General features: G+C 37.2%; 1 protein-coding gene across 4 annotated transcripts in view; it reads left to right on the top strand.

Moving 5' to 3' along the window:
• The window catches only part of TOX (thymocyte selection associated high mobility group box), a 218,432-nt gene that overhangs the window by 184,215 nt on the left and 12,172 nt on the right, over positions 1–22,045 (top strand). For all 4 annotated transcript variants that reach the window (XM_086887241.1, XM_086887256.1, XM_086887259.1 and 1 more), the window contains 2 exons: positions 8,312–8,392; positions 20,646–21,032. In XM_086887241.1, coding sequence (XP_086743367.1) covers positions 8,312–8,392; positions 20,646–21,032 — 468 coding nt within the window. The remainder of the gene's footprint in view (positions 1–8,311; positions 8,393–20,645; positions 21,033–22,045) is intronic.

Genomic DNA, 22,045 nt, shown 5'->3' on the forward strand with positions numbered 1-22,045 from the left:
TCAGACAGAACACTGGTTTAAACTGGGTAAAAAGGCTATTTAGGTCATTTTCTGTCCTTAGATGAAAAAGGAAAGTAATTTTAAATCAGTACCAGATGTGCATGTACTAAATGAACCTTAAGTTTCTAATTGGAGTTCTAGTAAAGCTGTAATAGATGTGGCAAATTACAAACAAAATGTTCTTGTTTACATTAGTGTAACTTTAAAACTTCAGCCAAAGACCTTAATAAATGCTCTGTTATTCTAAAAATGGAATTGAATGTCTATTCAACATTCAACAAAATTAATCTCTGGTGTAACTTCAGTGACATAACTGGAATTCTAGTAGGAATTAATTTGGCCTCCTATGAACAGCTTAGTGTGTGTGTGCTTGTGTTCCTGTATGTTTGCTTCAACATTGCACTGGTCCTACAGCTGGGAGAAGGGGGGATTCACTCAGGCACCCAAAACTCAGCAATCAGAAGAAGCAGGTGAAAGGACTGTTTGAGTGCTGTGACAGATGCTTTCTTTCAGGCTGCATAATTCATAGACAGTAATATTAGCTGCAACAGTTCAGCTCAATAGCAACACCTCATTATTTTATCCCTCAGTATTTATTCCTATGGTTGACGCCTCATGAAATTACTGTTAATGTGTTTATATAAGGGCAGATCTGACACAAGTGGGGAAGAATTTAATTTCCCACTCATTCTTTCCTGCTGATGTGTCCTCTTCCCCTGGTAGAAGTGGCAAGTGTAAATAGTTAATTTGCTTCAATTATGAGCCTGTCCTGCTAAATTAGAAGCAGCAGGAATATGAAGAGCCAGAATTATACATATGAGGCAGCTGACAAATCCTGCGAGCTCACAAAATCAAATCATTTACTCCTCATTGGTGCTCAAAGACCCACTAGATAAAACCTGCAGTTTATTCTTTAACATCTGATGGAACTTGGATTGTATGCTACCAATACTTATGTAAAACAAAGTCCTTGTGCATTAGTGTCAATGTTTGTGATGCTGTTACCATTTTCACTATAACCCACAAGCTTAAAGGGGTTTTTATTTTGTCTCTAAAAGTAACCTAGATTGATTTGGGCATGAAAAAGAGCAATGTGTGTTATAAGTTTCTCTTTTGACCATGGGGATGTTTTAGACACTGCTGGGATGAACCAGGTCGATATCAGGAGGGGGTTTACAAGTAATGCTGGCCAACACCTCGTATCTCCACAGCTTCTCTCATGATGTGAGGCAGCACCAGACAGATCAAAGTGGATCCAAGATCAGTGTTTCAAGAGGTCTTGACTCTGCCTGTCCTCTGGGAACACCCTACCTAGATCCTCCTTCCCGGGTGTGATGGTGTCCCATCCCCTGACGTGACAAATGAGATCATACATCCCATGGCTGGAAGAGCCATCATGTCCCCATTGCATTGACATCTATGTGGGGTGCCCAGTGTCAGGATGTCAATCAATTCAGGGGGATGGCTTCTGAAAGAGATTCAGAAGATGCGCAAACCATGAAGTCAAGTAGTCAGTGGCATTTTTAAAACAAATTTTCAATTTCTTCCCTTATATATGCTGATATACTAGCACAGTATTTGTTTATCTATCTCTTATTCTTCCTTTAAAAACCTTTACTTTGCTTCATGCTAATGAAGCAATCTCCAAGGAGTAACTAACATGCTTGTAAGAGGATGAGAATCTACCTCCAGTTTAGTAAACAACCACACAAGGCTTGGCTTTGTTTTATTTTTGTAAATGAGAATAGGAGGAGAAGGCACATCTGTGTGTGCACACTGCCAAAGTGAATTATAAGCAAAATGGATTCTGGAATAGGCACACAGCAACCTTACATCTCTCCTCCCAGCAACCTGCACCAGCAATGTTGCTTTCACCAGTGTTGCATCTTAGGAGTGTTTGGGAGATGCACTGTTTTTCCTCACAAATTTCTATATTGAAATTGCACCTCTATCCCTTGAAGGTCTAGACTTAAAAAAAAAAAAGGTGTCAAGACTTCAAAACAACTGATCCTCATCCTGGTGTATTCTCCTTCTCCCTTCCTCTGAAAGCATCTGGGCTTAATGAGCTGAAACAAATGGGCCAATAATAGGCATGTACTAAGTACAGATATAACACATCTATGTACATATATATAAATTTATATGTTCAGGTTTTACTATTGCCCTGGCTTCTACATGGCCAGTCCTTGAACCCCTTAACTTCCACTGTCTTCAGAGGGGAGAATTATCAGGCCCTCTGAGAACTGAAGTCACAGGGAACATCAGGTACCCTCTGCTCAGGGTGGATTTCTAACGTCCATTTTCAGCACACAACAAACACTGCTCCTAGAGAAATATTGCACAAGGCCCCTGAGTTATGAAATGTTGACTTTAACTCCACCTTCTTATTGTACTTGAAAGCAGCTGGGCCGAAAGGACCCTGGGTTTCAAATACTGCTCTAGCAATGTGCATAAATAATAGCCTTAATTTTCAATTTATTCTTCTTCCCCAGATTTTAGCCTTACATTTGACTGCAATAGGAACATGACTTTAATGTCATTTGCATACAAAGCTGGCTGTAGGCCCAGTTATTATACCTCCATTCAGGCTCACATCCTCACTTTTTTTAACAAGACTACCAGCAGGTGGAAATAATCACCAGATAAATCATATGTTTAATGTCACTTGTTTTGAACTCAACTTTCATTCAGCGTGCTTCTGATAAAGTGTACAGTCCTGCTCCTGTAAGCTGAAAGCATCAAGACTATAAGGTCAAATTTAGGCCTGGCACAAATGGCTGGTGCTCTCCAAAGAGTCTGATTGTTTGTGCTAGAGGTGAATTTGGCTTGTGATCTTTCCCCCACATGCCAGAAAGACAGAATTCTTTCCCCTAAGCCTGTAATATGTCATCAGTATCTTTTCCATGCTCTACAGTCAAAGGGACTACTGAGCCATATAGCTAGCCCTGGGCCTCTTTGTTACTGTATGTACTTAGATTAAAAATCAAATGGTAACATATTTCAATGTCCATTAAGCAATTCTGAGGATTTTTTTTTCTGGCTGCTGTGGGAATATCTTTCTCCATATTTTAGATGCATGTGTGCAGCTCTAGGTGCCTTTGCTTCAAAATCAGGAGATTAAAACTAGAGATATGTCTCCCTCTTGGAAAAAAATACAAGTTTTCTCTATGAGCCGACATATTTAGGGCCAGGAATGACAATCTGAATGTGGAATTTAATTCTGGATTGGAGCCTACTGTATTTTATCAGATGACATTCCTGTAACTGTAATCAGTGAAAATGACACTCCCATGGGATATAACACTGCAGAGACCAAGAATACAAAACCGGTCATGTTGCTTTTTGATTTACTGTTTTTGCATATACTGTTTAGAGAGGTTTCTGGAACATTTCCACCAAAACAAATGTGGGCACTTTTACATCATTTTAAAAAGACAAATAAAACTTGCTTGCAAGTCTTAGCTCTAAGGAGATAGCCACAAGACAAACAGAAAACTTCCCTTTCTTTGTCATCCTCATACCATCTATTTAGGCAAAGCCAGGGAAGCAGCATGGTTCATTCTAGTTGACTTTGTCAGCTAGGAAACAAAGAGATTTTGCAGACTTCCACGAAGCACAAATTCTAAAAGTCTCTTTTTCTGCAAAGATTATGAGTCAGTTTAGTTCACTGTCTCCAAGTCTGGTATCATCTCTAGTATCAAAGGTGACTGTAGTCACGAGCAATAGTTTTCCATTAGCACCTGATAGTCAGAACTGAGGATGTGGTTGCAGACATTTGAGTGCCTGTTTTGGCTCTTGTGATGACTGGGGGAAGGGAGATCTGTTCTCTTCAGGCAATAAGGGTGCAAGCCACAAGTGACAAGGTAGTAATCCCACTTCCTAGTGTGTTGTGGTATGTTGATAATCCTCCACAAGCATGTTGAGAGGAAGTTCATTGTGCAAAAATGGCTAGCCAGAACAAAAACCTGGCGTAAAACATTACAGGTATATATCAGTAATGAACTTCATATTACAAAACACACAGAAAAGCATGGGAGACATAAAGGCCTGCCTCAAGGAATTTATGATCCAAAAGAGACAAGAACTAAACATCAGTTAAAATACATAAAGTAAAACATGATCAGAATTTGGCAGCATAAAGCAAAAGTACTTCAGTTCTACTGTGGTTTTAATTTGGTGAATCTAGTATTTGTGAGTGGTTGTCCTATAACTTGCCATCCCTCTATCTCCAAGAGGAATTTTGGTGCATTCAGTTTAGGGTTGTGTAAATAAGAAGAGTTCAGTCCTTGCTGTAGGCTGCAGTAGCTCTGATGGCCCACATGCATGAGCTAAAGATTGCTGGTGCAATGGCCTGGGGGCTGGTACCAACCTGTGAGAGCCCAGGGCATCTGTTTTCCCTGGTGGCCTAACTCTCTCTTATATATTCATGTGCACAAAGTAGGGTTTTATGCTTGCTCCTTTTTACATGCTTTGCTGTACAGTGTAAGGGAACTTGAAGCTACCTTGGAAGTGCAATAAAGCACCTGTGTATTATTCTGTCTGCATTTGCGTGTGTGAAGCACAGTAGGAAAATAATGCCAGCAAGTTCCATTTATAGACAGATGTGTGCAGTCTTGGTGTTTTGGGGTTTCTATAACATGCTGAAGAGGAAAAGAATAAATTAAACTGACCTACCCTGCATATATGAAATGGTGTCTATTTCTGCCAACATCCATTTTTCCACAACTGGGACAGTGTGGGAAATAAAATACTGTATAAGAACACAAATATGCTTCTGAATCAGAATGGGCCTTTCCTGCCTATGTGACAATCAGTTGATGTTCAATTATCATGTTAATTGAATTAAAGCAAAGTGGAAATTGCTTAATTCCATAACTATATGTTCCCATCAAGTTACTTATTTAATAATTGTTGCTTGCTTGACAGAGGACAGGAAAATGACCTTATAGGAGATTTCTAAGATGCTATAAATAAAATTAAATATTCCCACTATACAATATAGATAAGCAGCAGAACAGAACCCTGCTTTATGATACAGGAAAAAGTTAATTGTATTATTGGATATGATGTGTTTGATAATTTGACACTGTCATATGCATGAAGCTCAAAAGACCTTCAGCTATTTTCTAGACACACTTGAATGATGACACAAGCCTTTTTCTGCCCTAAAAGTGCTGCAAGGAGGCAAGTCTTATACTTACAACAACACAAAACTATGTAAGCCTGAGGGCTAAAAAATTTTCACAGATGCAGAAAAAAATATTAAAAAGAGTTTGAGAGGAGCAGCTGACTTGTTCATACCTGTTTGAGGTACTGCTGCAAATGCTGAAGGCATTCCCCACTTGCCCAGCCTTCGTAAGCGCCCAGTACAAGTCCAGTCCAGCACAGAGCCAGTGAATTGGTATCACTGCCAGGACCACATTCATTTGCTTTCAAAGAAAAATATTGACAGCCAGACCAGACCTTATTGCTATTTATATTACCGAGTGTTTACTCCCCAGACAGAACTTACCCTTATTTTTCAGTCTAGGCCATGACAAGTCAATTTCCAAAACCAGTGTGAGGATCATCAGCCTACTTGTATGCTAACCTAAGCAGTGGGCACCTTGAGAAGGGCTCAGTGACAACTCAGCCTGTTGACCCCAGAGGAGACAATGATGTTGTTCCAGGGATGAAGTGGGGTGAGCTGATCACCTTCCAGACCAGCCAGTCTGCAGGAGCCATTCTTGGCAACACAAAAATCAAGACAGGCTGGGGTCTTTCCCACCCAGTAAGGACTTTTTTACTGTAATGACCTCCTGTTAAATTGTTAAATTTTATAGTGCCAGGGAAGACATGGTGTTCAAGTGATTATTATTCATTCACCAACAGATTCAAGAGAAGAGGTCAAGGCAGTGTGTCCACTGAACATGATAGATGCATAGGTAGGACAAAATTAAATAACAAACATCTGATGATGTTTCTATGTAGTAGTGATGCTTTAGACGGAAATTTGCAGAATTGTTGTTAGCTTCATATTATTGAGTTAACATTGTGCAATATGACTATTTTTGGGAAAAGTCAGGTCCCAGAGGACTCCTTCAATTATGCTGTGACTGTAAGAGCACAACAGGAGTGTCTATTTTTTATATTTATGTAAAGCAAAATAAAGCCTGAGGTGGAAGCAGTAGATACATGATCTTTTGAAGAACATTATTCTGCATAAAATTCTTTGTTCAGCTCTGTTTTTTAAGCTGGCTAACTTAAGAGTGTTGCAAAGGCATTGCAATATACAACGGAGTATAACTTAGTCTTTGTTCTGTAAGTCAAGCTGAATTCATTCTAGCAGCTAGGAACTGACTGCTGACTAATTTCTTATTTGTTTTCAAAACAAATACTAATTCCCCTAATTATCACAAACGATTACAACTTAAGAAGCAAATTGCTACCTTTTTTTTTTTATTATTTGCAGAACAATAGGAGATCAACAAACACTACATATTTATCTTAATCTGGAAAAATTACAAGGGTGCAAACATACAGTTGCACAGCTAAAACCAATCTTTTTCCCTCTCTGTCTTTATATTTACAATTTTAGAAGCCTAAGACTTCTCTGTTTCCATTATGATCTTTTGCTTCCCTGGGAAGAAAAATCCTTAATCCTTTTAGGCAGCCTCTGAGTTTTGCCAGCCTGCATCTGAAGTTTGTTCTGTGTCTGAAAGCAAAGTGTTAGTGAAACAAAAAATAGTTTCATGAGTACATTCTTTATAAAAATGGTGTTGTACTGGATCCTTCCAGCCTGACATTACCACTCTTCCTTTGTAGTCTGCAACTGTATTGTCCTCTGTGTGTACTCTGTGCTGCCAGGTCCTCTCCATTACAGGACTGCTGGTATTATTGAAGCATTGGAAGATCAAAAGAGAACACTTTAAAGTTTCATAAAGTTTATCTTTCTGGGGAGGAGATGTTCATGTGTGCTTTTAGCTGTGGAATTCAGAAGAGCACCCCAAAATTGTCCTCCTTAATAGCTTTGACTGTCTTTTAGCTTTGAATCAATAGTGCAGTTAACAAGGCAGTGAAGAATGGGAGGGGGAAGGTGGACAGTCTTTCCTTATGGAGGTTTTCCACAGGTGCCCAGGTTGTGCAGGACAAGTGGACAACAGAGACACAAAGCTGCAGTCTCATTTTGTGCAATATTACCTAAATACCCATCCAGATGTGGATTAAACTCTGTCACATGACTTTAAAGTCATAAAATATAACAATAAAAAAAAAAATTCTTCCCTTTTTTTTTCTCCCTCACTTTTAAACCTTTAGATGGTTTTTTTAACTTCTCCTTTCAACAAGAAATATGAGGAATCAGCCCTGCTTAGTTACATGAAGCCCAGATGCATGCATGACTCCTAAATCTCCCCCTTCAGGAAAAAATCCAAAACATGAAGTACTGAGAAACTCCTGACAAAATTTGCAAACAGAAATGCTGAGTTGTTCCTAAATCTGTCACTGACATGGCTAACAGCGAGTCATTAGCTAGGCTCCATGGATCAGAAGCTGGTTCTCCTCCTGAGAGCTTTCAACCCTAAATATCTACACATGCTTTTCTAACGTCATGTTACTGTAGTGCTATGAGGTCCTGCCTAACCCTACAGATAATCTTTGATCTTGAAATCTGGGCAAAATTGAAGTGATTCTCCAAGGTCTTTAATCTATTATGAAATTGTGCACATGCCACATTTAAAATAATTTGGTGAGTTGAGAGAAATGTACAGAAATAGATCCATGCTTCTGAGAAGTTAATTAGACCGATATGGGATCAAGACTGGAATAATGACTAACATTTATTATCCTTAGCAGCTCCGTGGGCTTCTTTGACTGCCCCCAACAGGTCACCCAGGGAAGAGAGAAATTCTCTTGGCTAAACTGTGGTGCTGTCATCTCCTCCTTCATTTAGTTCAAATGTCTTTCTGCAAATTCTTGTCTTCCCCAGAGGGTTTTAACTGGTCTCACAAGTGGAAGCCAGGGGAAAGGGACACACCTACCTCCCCCCAAAGGTCCCATTTAAAAGTACACCCCACACGTCACTTCGAGCAATTTAGCCTGAGATGCTATGAGGGTTATTTTTTTTTCAGTACTGTTGGTTAGTTAAATGGTGTTTCACAGTTGGAACAATATTTTCTTTAAAATATTTGATGTTTATTATTTCACTCTTTAAGTAATATGAAGAAGAAAGGCTGTTTACTTAGAAAGACATCACGAAAATGCATGAGACACACCAGTGATATATAAAAACAAAACCAGATTCATTTACCAATGTGTCACTCTTTGTTTTTAGGTATACAAGAAGAAAACTGAAGCTGCCAAGAAAGAGTATCTGAAGCAGTTAGCTGCCTACAGAGCAAGCCTTGTATCCAAGGTAACACATAATATATATACATACACATATATATAGTGACATATTGCAAACCATTTTCAGCTGAGCGCCGCAGTATTTAGTGCAAATAACCTTGTTTATTAGCACCTTAAACTTGCATTTAAGTTGGAAATGCTCAATAAACACAGTCATCTGTCCACATAAAGATATCCTTTCCCTCCTGGTCATCAAGACAGCACTTCAGTTTGGGGGTATCATGCCAGTTCAGCAGGGGAAGGAGGTAGTGGTAAATAGACCTCCGTACAACAAACATGCCAGGCAGCCACTGTGCTGCCTCTAAGGGGAAAAAAGGTATATCACACACTAAATGCCTGGGTTTGGTTTTGTGGGGATTTTTTAGTAATGCTTTTTACCTTACAATCACAAAATAGAAATGGTCAAGCTCAGATGATATTTCAGATTTTCATAAGAAATGTGAATTTACATTTTACATCCAACATTGTGAGCACGGCATCTGTCACCGCTAAGACAATGGTGGAATGTTCTCTAATGGAACACACCAAATATACAGCCAGTAGCAATTTTCTAAATAGATTTATTCAAACATTCTCAGCTCTCATAATTTTGCAGTAGACTCTTTAGAATTCATAATATACTTTTAAATATGCAGAAGAATGTGAAATTACTGTACTGTGTCAATGTGAAAAACCCATTGAGCAACTTCAGAATCATACCAGTTAGAACCACTTGCTTTGGGTCTATAAAAAAATATAGATCTATTTTGTTCTTACTTAAATAAAATAAATTTTAGAGGTAAAAATACAATATGAAGGACTGACATATAGGACTTGAGAAGAACTTCTTGGTTAGTTTCAAAATCTTTTTGGGGCCCCTGCACACAATGTTACTTTGTATACTGTATTAATTTTTCAGGGGGTTTGCTATATTATTAGCCATGCAAGAACTTTTCATACATGCTTCTGCTTTATCTCCATATTTGGTCAGTGTTTGTTCTTAATTTAAAAGTCTGAGATATGGGTGTCACCTAATTCATTTTTGGGGGTTGTGTCCTATAACTTTCCATTTTTTTAGCTGCCATTATAAATACACTTGCATTTAGTTAAAGTAATTTACAGTATTAAATTACAGTAATTTCTGTATTAGGACTGTTTGGTTTCAGAAATAATCATTGCCTTCAGAAGGAGTACCATGTGAACAGAAGCAAATGTTTTTGAAATAGCTTGCTTATTGGCAAAAGATAAGTCTAAAAAGCTCAAAATATTCCAGGTTTTAACCCAGCTTTTCACTTGAGAAGGTAACTTGGCTGTCATTATTCAGCACATCATGGACTATTTACATGACACTCTATGCAGCTTAATTTTGAAATGCACAATATAAAAAAATGAGTTGTTTTTTTTTGAAAGATAAAAATACATATCATGGCATTTTCTGAAGTTCATTTTTTTGGAAAAAAATTGGAAGACTGTTGATTAGTTCAGTGCATGAATCCATTTTTGCAAATATTCAAATTTGTTGTTAGTCAGAAAAGCACTGAAGCATTTTCTTAACTTTTAAGCAATTATTTAAATTCTGCCCATAATGTAATGTTTTTGTCTAGTGTGGAAGGTATAAAAATATAAACTTAATGAAGCTGAGTACTGATTGCTTATTCCCATGAACACACTCAATGAATCTAACAGAGCTGGGATGTAACTAAAGCAAGTCCATTTTGGAATAAGGATGCAAAATAACCATTTGTAATATAATATCAGTGTGTTCTACATTATCATTATTAAATATTTATATGGCACCAGAAGAGTTGTAGGTCTTTAGACAAGCCTATAAACATGAGAAAATACATATAATACATAATTAAGATTATTTGGAGTCAATGTGGTCTTTTATGTCCAGGTTGTTACATTGCCATCCATAAAAACTACTTTTAGGAGGTATTATTAAGATTCTAAGACCTCATTATCAAAAGTTTAGATATGGCAAAAGTAACACACTTTTTCCAAAAAAATTTTTATTACCATATTAATGATTTGCTCACATATATATTTTATTCTTTGTACCTTACTTTCTGGTAATTTACACTTATAATCAGATGTTCACCCTGGATCCTCCTGAGATATATTTACTGCATGTTGTTTAATCTTGCTGCTTTATAGAATTTTCTATGCTGCTCATCCCAACAGTGCTTTGGTGTAAAGAAATTCTCACTAATACTTGGAAGCAGGAAGTTTATATGTTTCATATTTTCAAACACAATTAAATAATTGTGAAATCACGTTCTCAGTAATTTTGTGCATTCTCCTTGGAAAATCTTTTTTCAAAGTATTTGAACAATATTGAGCCCTTCATGTTCATAGCAGAGCTCAAATAACTTGAGGGTGGCAGCTATGGGATGCTCAATTGTTTTTCATATCACATCAAGACAGGCTTTTGCTATCCAAATGTTATCCAATTATCAAACTTGCTTTCATATCCTCTCCTAGAGATCTCTGTCCACAGAAAGAGGCAGGGACAAGTAGACAAGGGTTCTGCTCAGGTCCCCTCTGTCCAGGTCAGTGGGTGCCTTACACCTCCCAGAGCTGCTGCTTTTCCTGTTTCCTATCTTTTTGACAATGATTCTTTAAGTATAAGTAGATTACATTTAAGTGTGAGCACATAGAGAGTCTTTGTGTATGTTTGTCTGAATTTATTTTCAAGTCTTCTCTTTTCTGAAAAGCAAGGACTGGACATATGCCATGTTCTACCTCAGTGGTCCAGACTTGTAATTGAATTCATTACACCCATTTTGGCCATTTGAGATTCCAGAATAGTCAAAGTAGAAGATTACAGAGAAACAGGGTAGAAGTCCTATTGCCAGGACATTTCCTAGCCAGTGCCTGACAGCAGAATAATGAAATTCAGACACGCTGGTGTTCATCCCAAGCTCTGGGGTGGAAGTGGGCCATCAGGTGAAGAGAGTGGCCTTCTCCATGACACTTTTCTCCTTACCTTTTTACTCTGCTTTTTTCCTCCTGTCCCCTCCCCAAGACAGTGGAAATGTTACCAGCAGCTCTGGTAATAGGATTTCCAGCCCATTTCTAGTACACTTTTAAATGCTTTCATGGTATCTTCATAAAACATGTATGGCTACCACCCAGTAAATAAGGTAAACGTATCATTGTATAAATATGTCAATATGCATTAATTACCATTCATTTATAACTGCATTTCCAGTATTTCCTCCCTTTTTATACTGGCTGAAATTAATGGGTGTGTTGTTGAGTGTGTTCATGTGTGTAGGAATTGATAGGTAAAGTAAAAACGCATAAAGCATTATATCTTCTGCTATGCAGATTGCCATATTGCTTATAGTACTGACTAAGCCTTTGCATTGTAAACAAGTGTCTTTATATTTGCCCTTAGTTGCAACTTTTAGTACTATTCAGGTCCAGAAATGCAGTCTCTGGTATCTGGTAATTTGTACAGCATTACAGAAAATGCTGTGAATTGCAATTTTACTTTTTTCATAAAACAAGCACTTTTTCTAGCCTAACCAGCCTTTTTTTTTCCAGCTGACATTAGAGTTTTTGCTGTATCTTTCAAATATATATATTTAATACAGATATATATGGGTAAATATTAAATACTTTCATATATTACATATGTTTATATATGAATATTTATAAAACAATATATGCATGTTATGTATTCAACATGCCTAATATATTTATGGGCATATAGGGATACATATATGTATGTTAATTATAACAGTACAAATGTATCTGTTTCAGTAGTACAAAAAATATTTCTCTTCCCTGTTTTATTATTTTTGACTGGATGAATCTTTAATTCTCTCTGTGTAGTGACACAATTTCAAGTTTCATGAAGATATATATTACTGACTATGGCTGAAGCTAAAACTGCTCAGCAAGGGGAATGTTATTCAAATTCAAAATACTCAAGCATATCTCAAAAGTCTGTCGTATTCAAGTCAAAGTGGTGTCCTCACTTGACTTTGAAGTGAATGCATTGGACATTTTTCAGTTTTGTGGACAGTGCAAATCCTTTGGACCTGTAAAATTACTTCTTGAAACATATGGCAGACTTAGCTTTTCATAGTCCATCATCTTGCAATTGTGGTTCATAAGAAAACTAAAGGTCATATCTGTAAGACTGCCATTGCCTTAATGCCATTAGTGCTGCAATTTGTAACCAGAGAGTTCCAGGGACCCAAAGTATCTGTTACACTGCCTGTCTTGTAATAAAAATGATCAGCCTGAGGAATTCAAGTCTCTTTAAAAATGCAGTGGACATACATGAAAACGTTTGACCTACTTGTAAAAAGCAATATGGAGACCATGATAAAAAAAAAATACAAAATCAACAAAACAAGCAAACAAAAACCAACCAACCAAAAAACAAAACAAAAAGCAAAAGTCAAAAATAACCCAAAACTAAAATTGTAAAATTAGTATTAGTTTCCAATTTCATGTATGTATGTGGTGAGAGCCCTTGCCTAACATATAAAAAAGCAATACAATATGTTAGGTCTCCCTGATCATTTATTTCCCAACTCCTAAATTAATGTGTGTGTGCAGGTGTGCTCTGTCCACAATTTATTTTCTGTAACTGCATAGCTTCATAGTGGCCAAGCTTCAGATGTAGGGGGGCACTGTATCCTGGCTCACTCCATGAAGTAAGCAACTGCTGGGGTTTAGGACATCTCTTTTGGGAATAAAATTCTTAATATCTCTTGACAAGTTAGTGACTGAACTGTTCTGTCTCCTGGTCAGTGCTTTAAGCAGTTGGCTATTGCATGCAAGGAGAGCAGCATCCCTTCTGCTGCTGGCAAAGAGGTACCTGCTTCTGAGAACAGCTTTTCCTACATTACATCTAGCCCTAGTCCATGCAGATGTTTTTGGAATTTCATAAACCAATTGGGCTGTTCTCAGTGAAAGCATAAGAGAAAGAATAAAAAAAAAAATACAGTTATATTTGATGCTTTTTTTTTTTTTTTTGGTAGCTATTAAAGTGCTGCAAGGCATAGGGCAATATTTCCCGTAAAGCAATAACAAAATAATCCCAGCATGATGACATACACATACATGTTTTACTTTTTTCCATTAGAATTGCTAGATGGAAAAAAAAATATAATGAAAAGCTTCCAAAGCAGGTACTTCATGTTTCTGTGGTACCTTATTCTTTCATTATTTTTGGAGTTATTATGATGTAGTCAGAAATTTTCAAAGAATTGTAAATTAAATCCTTTATGTGCAAATATGTCATGTGTCAGAGTATCTTTTAAGTAAATATGTATTTATAAAACATTTGTCTAATCTCATCATAACACAAGTCCAGACTTTTTTTTTTTTTCTAGCAAAGAAACCAATGATCTACTGCAGCTGAAAATAAAGAGCAAACTATATTTAAGTTAGTGCCATGAATTTGATTTGAGGCTAAATCATGTGATGCTTTACATTCAGCAGTGCAAAAAGTGAGAGATGCTCTCACATAATTTCTGCCAAAAAGTGCCAGAAATGTCTTGATCTTGATAGAAGCCAGATTTTGATTTGAAGAGGAACTATATTTGTTTTTGAAGTGGGTTAATAAAACTAGATTTAACTATTAGCCTAGTGCTTCCATTTGGGGAATTAAAACACTTGTATCAAATTAAAGTTGCATATCCTTTATCACATGTACCCAGGTTATATTCATAAAACATCCATTTTTACTTACATATCCTAAATGAATCCATGACAATCCTCTGTAGATGATGACAAAATGTATATTTAGATTTGAAGATGTTCTTCTGAGCCACCTTGACTAATTATAGATGACAACCCATGGCTTACTCCTTTGTTTCTGAAACATCAAGAATGTGTCAAAAAGCTTTCTGAACTCTCTGGGGTCCCAGATGTTGTTATTGCATTAGGTGAGTGGAATTAACAAAATAGGAAACGTCATTTGCTGAGAGCCTCTTGTGACTTAGGTAGGAAGGCAGCTGCACTGCAAATATGCATATGAGTTATCTACTGGGGTGGATAGAGTTAAATCAGAGGGATCTCTATAGGAGTTAAAGAGCTAAGCAGAAAGAGAAAGCAGTGCTGGAGAGAAGTCATTTGCTCATAAACATCTTCACAGGGGTATTAATAAAATAGCTGAGCTCATGCGGGCTAGGAAAAAGAATTCTTCTCAAGGACAGGCTTGGGGTTGGAAGTGACCTAAAATGTCAAAAATGTTACAAACAGACAGGATTATGTGAACACAGAAAAGCTGAGAGAAGGAATAAACAATTCAAGATGCTCCTTCCACCAAAGAGACAGCAAAGACAGCAGATGCAAACTTAAGCTTAGGTAAGCTTTGTAGGAGCTGCATAAATATGCAGCCAATTTCCTTCTATCTGCCTCTTTAATGTCACAGTACTGAAGATAACTCATTTTTAAGCTGAGTCAGGCCAGCCTAAGTTTGATCACAGCCTGCACAGCCTGGACCATCCTGGTACCAGCTGACATAATCACTGCTGTTTCCTGAATGTAACCTTCATTCTGGTCACAGATTCTGAAAATTGTTGAATTCCTCAGCATGGCTCAAGGACAGACAGCAGTCACTAGGTGTGAGCATGGCACCATCATGAAAAGGGACAGTGTGGCAACTACGTAGGTTTATGATACGTATTATTTTCCAGGTTTTGAAATACTCACACATTACATGTTCCAGTCTGTAGAGAGAGGATGCCAGACCTCCATTTTTCATTTAAAGAGAAACACCTGTTTCTCATTTAAAATAGAGCTATGTTGCACCATTATGGCTTTGTAAAAAAAACCCCCAAAACAACAAAACCAAAAAAACTTATTTTGTCTGCCCACAAGTAAAGCTGCTTGCACTGTTTGTTGTTTGCATATTGGCCATAAGGCTCGCTTTGCCCTTGAGAAGGTCTCTCAGCATATATTTACAGGACATATAAGCATCCAGTAGTACCAAGAATATTTACTGAATGTTCTGAATGTATTTACTGAATATTTTACTACAAAGGAGAGCTTAATTGGTGTTATTAATAAAGAAGCATTTTGATAATATCGCATCTGTAAACAACTGAAATTATACTGCTCCAACTGGAAGGCTTTGATCATTAATTTTCTGAAATCAATAGAACAAGAAAAATACCCTTTTTTCTCCATAAATAGAACATCTCTGGTTTCTTTGAGACAACACTGACTTTTTAGTTTTACATCAAGATTTAGTTTTACATTAAGTTTTACATTGCAAGAAGTAATATTAGTTGAGCACTACTTACTAGAGTGAAATTATTTTAAAATCTATTTAATTCTCACATATTATTCTATAGTAGATAAGAATTCTGAATATGAAGCATGTATAAATTAAGTTGAAGATTTCCATACAGATCATGTGTGAATACATCTATGTAGTCCTACTTGCTGGCAACATTTCTAACAGAAACTGCATTTACACGTTAACACAGAAATAAGTATAGGCACTTGTAGATTCTAGGTACACTTCTTATGGATCAGAGGTGAAAAGTAGTGATCATCAGTTGAGAATGGTCCTCAGCCTTTGTTAGTCAGATCCTACCTGGTTTTCATGAAAAATGAAATGGACATCCAGGCATTGATACTTAAGTAACAGTAACAGTGTTGAGCTGTGATCCAAACAGATTTTCCTTTAAGTTCAGTAGTCTAAGGACCAGGCTCTTAGAGTACTGCCTTGTTAAAACATGTTCTTGCTTTGCTTTCAACAACATGGATATTTATGTTCCAACAGAAATGGAATTAGAATCTCCAACAGTAGCCAGGAGGTAGACACAGTTTAGAAATAGAATCAATACCTATTTGTAGGTTTCAGGAGCTGGTTGGTTACACCAATACATAGGTGAGAGTTTAAACTGGTGAGTTTTCAAAGTGTTTCAAAGTTTTCAAATTATATCCCAAATGGACCTGTGGAGATGCCAAAATGGCATCATCTGGGCTATTTTTTCTATAACAAATTGAGCAGGATGTCTTTACCAAAAATAATTTGGTGAGTGAGTTGGATGGCATGAGGGAAATCCCAATGTCACTTTCCTCTAAGGAACAGACACACTCCCTGTGCCTGAATGCAGTGTGATAAGAATGACCACTAGACCCAGGGCAGTTCCCTTCAGAAAAGAATAGCACAACTATTGCTCTAAGTGAGCAACGCTTAACCCCTTATTCCTAATTTAATTCTTTAATTTGGCAATAAAGCATAAGGAGTTTTGGAGCATAGAAGGTGAATAGAGGTGCATGGGAAAGCTCTCTTTACACTAAAATTGGAAGGAAAGTCATGAGTTTGGTGAAAATCACGAGGAAGAACTTGATTCAGCCCTTTCCAAACTTTGTGCAAAATTATTAATCCTGAACACTTTCTCTTAAGAACAGCACTCATCTGTATCATACACTTTCTTGAAAATATGATACAAAGATAATTTTATGAACCAAAAGTCATGCACCACCAGTAATTTTAGTTTATATAATTATAGTTGCTATAATCAGAATTACAGTAGTACTTATTTTTTTCCTTCCCTTTTCTCATTTCTCTTTTACTTTCATTATCTTTCTTTTGGGATTTCAAAATGTTCTTCCCATTTTTTCTTCATGTTTCAGTAAAACAACAGATTCTTTGGGGGGAGAGGTTGGAAACTGGATTTGTGTTGTGCCTAAAAGGCAATCATATTTTCTCTGTACCATTCTTCCTTGGTCTACCTACCTTGTCTTCACCTTATGATTTTTTATTATTTTTAAAAAGTTTATTTAGACAAGAATATTAGGTGATGATGTTAGAAGGAGAGACAAGTCCCTAGGAAATCCTTCTTCTAGACTATGAAGAATGTGAAGATTTACAGCAAGGCTTTGATTTGTTCTCCAGAACAAGTACAAGCCAATCAAAGGACTCAAAGGAGTGTTACAAAAAACTAATTTGTCACCCTAGTGTATGTTCACTAATGTACGCGTAAAATACCACCACCTACCATTAACTAAATATAATATTCTGTCACCCTCTAGTGGTGGGTCTACACCACCATTCTTCAGCTAGCAGCGATGGAAGATGTTCCCACTACATGTCTAAGTAGAAGACTTTTTAGCATTTAGGAGTTACTAAGCCCCAGTGTTTGATGGCCCGTGTGTATGGATTTGTAATTTTGGTCTCCACTGCAACATATCTGAATTTGATCCTAGAACTTTGTCCTACAAATTAGTGATGTAAATTTTCTGTGTTGGTTTGGGGCAGATTAATTAGAGGTTTGGGAGAGCTGTTCAAATTATTTGTGTGCTCTTCTCCTAAGATAAGTCAAGAGAAAATTGGCTGAAATTCAACCAGCAAAGTAGGGAACATAACTGTGCATTTGAAGCCCATATTGGACAGTCAAATCCATACTTTCTTAATTCCATTTTTTACCCATAATAAAAGTCCTTGTCTAAAGCTGTCTGATGCTGCACTGGACTAGTGCAATGCCCATTCTAGTCTGTGAAAGCAGAAATTTCGCCCAAAATCATAGTGTGACATATGTGTCATATGTGCTTCTTGGTTTATTTCACAGCAAAGTGACATCACAAAGCTGAAACACTTGGCATCACCTATGTTATTAGCTCCAGAAATACTTATCTGTGTTTCTGACCCAGCTGCAGAAAAAAGCTGGAAGTGCAATATACTGGAGAATGGCATTTAATGGGTTTGTTTATCAAGATTCCAGTAACTGATAGTATTAATGTGTTTTACACTGATATTGGACAATTTGATTTCAGACTACATATGATTTAAAGCATCCCAAAGTTACAGCAAAATACTTGCTCTTAAACTGAAGTGTTGTGCTTTTTACTAGATCAAGAGGTAGTGAAACATATAGAAAGCTGATTCATAGCTTGAAACAACTGAAACTGTCCCTTTTGATCACTTTGCAGAGCTCTTCTCAGAGGTGTAACAAGTGTTATTCATCTCCGACCAGAGACTGTGCAATTCCTCTTAACATAATTCAGCATTTAAAGTATCAAATTATAATATCTATATATGTCTGTAATTTTATCAGTGTGGGCCATGTTTCCACCATTTATGTGTGAACTCAGAATTGTCCAGTAATTAGATTGGTTCCCTGTATCTTTGTTAAAGGGGTGTATGGCAGCATCTTTGTAGTTACAAATGAAATAGAAGTGTGTATCAGTATGTCAGCAAAGGCATTTTTGCAACACTCATCTCACCAGAAGGATTAGTTTAGCCAATCTTCCCTTAGACACTTCAGGAGCAATTATTGCTGCTTGGACCACACAGAGCCTGCCAGCTACATCATGGAAAGACAAGCTGTTTCCATGAGGGGACTGCTCTCAGTAAAACTTCCAAGTCTCTCAAGGAAGAACACAGCCTGCACCTCCTGTAACATGTATTAAGCATGGGACACCCAAAAAGGAGTCTCCTGACCATGCTGCTAATTAGCAAACCTTCTGAATTGCTGAAATTTCAGCAAACTTGCCAGTCGTTGCTTCTACACTCACGAGAGTGTTCTAAAAATTCAGCTGGAAAGAGAGGGGAAAAATTCTTCCCCTGTTCTCATGAACATTAATTCGGTGTTTAAAAAATAATCTCCAAATAATGGCAGGTTTTCCAGCTACTTTCAGGCTTTTATGTCTGCATCTGTATCCTGCAAACATGCACATAATACATATTGCACACGTGTACACCCACACGCAAGCAGAGCTAGGCAGATCCACAGAGACAGAGATTTGCATGAATTTTTTCATATTCATTTAATTTTCCTTCATTTACTGAAGAAAACAGGGGTGTTTTTTGCTAATGGAACTGCAGTTATACATAGGGAAAAGGAAGTTATCATTCTCATCTTTATCATCGCATATAATGAAGCAATTTCAGTAACGCTCGTGTCAACAGATTGTTGGTGATGGTGCATCCCTCAGAAAGAATACAAATAGACTTCACTGACCCTGGAGTGCTGAGAGTAACATGAAACTTACTCTGACTTGTAAACTGAGCAAATATGACACAGAGATCACAGAATAAGGGCATGTATGCGTCTTTCAGCCTTGTTTTGACAAAGTGACTTTCTCCAGAGGGACATTTCTGCCATTTTATTCTAGCATGTTTCACCTTTCACTGAATATTAATCCCAGTATGACTTAACTTCAAATTATGATTCCCACCTATAAGCATATGGGAGTTAATTCTTAATTTTATTTTCATAATTTATTTGAGCACACAGTTAGCACTCCGGATGTCTAAGAAAATAAATGTATGAAAAATAATTGAGCAAATTGAGTTTAATCAAATGTAGCAAGTTATAAATATTAGAACAAAAAATGTTATTAAAATTCATATTCATTAATGGAGAGGTTTTATTAGTAGTAACTTTAAGAAATTGGGCCAGATCACAATATTTCTGAAAACTGTGCAGTTTCTCATATTCTATGCAGTATTTTTTTAGCTTTAGACTAAAGATAACTTCCCTATATCTGGTGCAGGCTAACATTTATATAGCCATAAGTTTTAGACAGAATTTTTGGGGCCTTATGAATTGGAATAATAGAGCATGTTTTGCTGAAAGAGAAATTATTCAGACTATTCCTATTTCTTTTAATGCATGGCCTATATAATATGTTTGATGGCATGGATAGCATTCCAGAGCAAAATATTTCAAAATAAAGGCATTGGCACAGCAACTAGTGTATTTGTTCCATGCAGTAGAACAGCTGAGAACGGGGTTGAGCTTCTTCATCATGTTAGCTAACTGATAAATAACTATTAGCAATATCAATGTATATGGTAAAAGGCCCTGAAAATCTTATCCATGGTTTGCACATGGGAAAACAAGATACGTTAAAAATCACTACAGAGTTTTGCTGTAACCCACCCTCCTAATTCTCTTTTCAGCTAGGCCATGAAATCTGAGGACAGTAATAGTGGCTGCTTATGTGAAAAAATGTGTCAAGCTTGGTTGTCTTGACTGTGTAAGATTTTAGATCAGTGATGGCAGTTCCAAGCTTGGAAAAAGAAAATGCCAGGCTAGACCAGGAAACAAAGGACCTGAATTACTTTTTTTTTTTACAATGTTGAAGACAAAAGTGTAAGGTGACAGGGATTAATTACTTTTCTAGAATAATAACCAAATTCCATTTCAAGGAAAATTCCATGATCCAGATAAATGTTTGCCTATGGTGTGTGGCTCTTAGGGTCTTAAGTCTTAGGGTCTTAGACTTCAGGGGGTAGAACAGCTGTATTTGGTAGCTTCTAAGTATTTTCTGATTATTGTTTTCCCCAACAGAGCTACAGCGAACCTGTGGATGTTAAAGCCTCCCCACAACCTCAGATGATGAATTCAAAGCAGCCAGTGTTTCATGGGCCTGCCCAGGCTCACTCTGCACTGTACCTCGGCTCCCACTACCACCAACAACAGGGAATGAATCCTCACATCACTGCCATGCATGCCAATATCCCCAGGAACATAGCGCCCAAACCCAACAACCAAATGCCAGTGACTGTTTCCATAGCAAACATGGCTGTGTCCCCTCCACCACCTCTTCAGATTAGCCCCCCTCTGCACCAGCATCTCAACATCCAGCAGCACCAGCCGATCCCAATGCAGCAGTCCATTGGAAACCAGCTACCAATGCAGGTCCAGTCTGCTTTACACTCACCTACAATGCAGCAAGTAAGTTGGAGCTTTTCAGTTCTCCGGGGAATTATTTTATTTCTGGGGAGGGCGTGGGGAGGGGAGTCGTCCAGAGGTTGACATAGTGCGAGAGATTTAGATTAGATGTAATTTTACAGGTTCCAAAACCATGGTAGTGTAGGCTTAGTCTTTCAAGGGCAAGAACAAATGAATGAGTTTAAGTAGATGATGGAAAACTGCAGAAGTGTTTGTGCTATCAACAATGTCCATCATTGTCCATAGATCTATCTGCAAATCTGTGACTACCCTGAACTGCAAAGCGTTCAAATGCCTTTGCAAACAAAAGGCAGGAATGTCTAGAAAAAGATATGATTGTAGCTTATGCTTATGCTTATACTGTTATCCTTGTGCTGATTGTGATGTCAGAGGAAACATAAAGCAACCCAGGTTGTGTTGAACATGCTAGATTAAGTGAATATGAGTGTGTTACGTTATGCCACATTGATAACTTCATTTTGCTAAATAGATACACCTTCTTTTTACTGGAAATAAATGGGCTATGTCCACGATCCCAATATGGGTCTTTTTGGGGCTTTTTTTCCTACTCTGAATGTTTTAGGTAGTTGACTCTCAATATATTTCCTACGAGTTCTGAGTTAATGCAGACCATCCATGGTATTGTGTCTTCCAGGCTTACAGAGGAATATAAAGAGAGCAGATAAACTGTTGATTTCATAAGAGAAAATTTCCTTTTGTATTATATGAGATCTGACTATCAATAATAACATCTTGCTTTCCAAAGTGACATTAAAATGAAAATTTTTTGAATGGAATTGCAAGAATCTACACAATTTGTATACACAAAACTTGTCACTACTGGCTGATGAAACATAGTCATGAACTTGTTACATGTTTTAAATTTGTCTAAAACTTTGCTAATAAGACATTTGCATTTGCTTTCCAAGCCAGAAACATTTCATCTCAAGACTGGTCTTTAGAATTCGGAATACTTGAACACAAACCATAGATTCTTGCTGGGAGAACAATTTAAC

This window comes from Cyanistes caeruleus, chromosome 1, assembly GCF_971803275.1.
Source record: "Cyanistes caeruleus chromosome 1, bCyaCae1.hap1.1, whole genome shotgun sequence".
NCBI lineage: Eukaryota > Metazoa > Chordata > Aves > Passeriformes > Paridae > Cyanistes > Cyanistes caeruleus.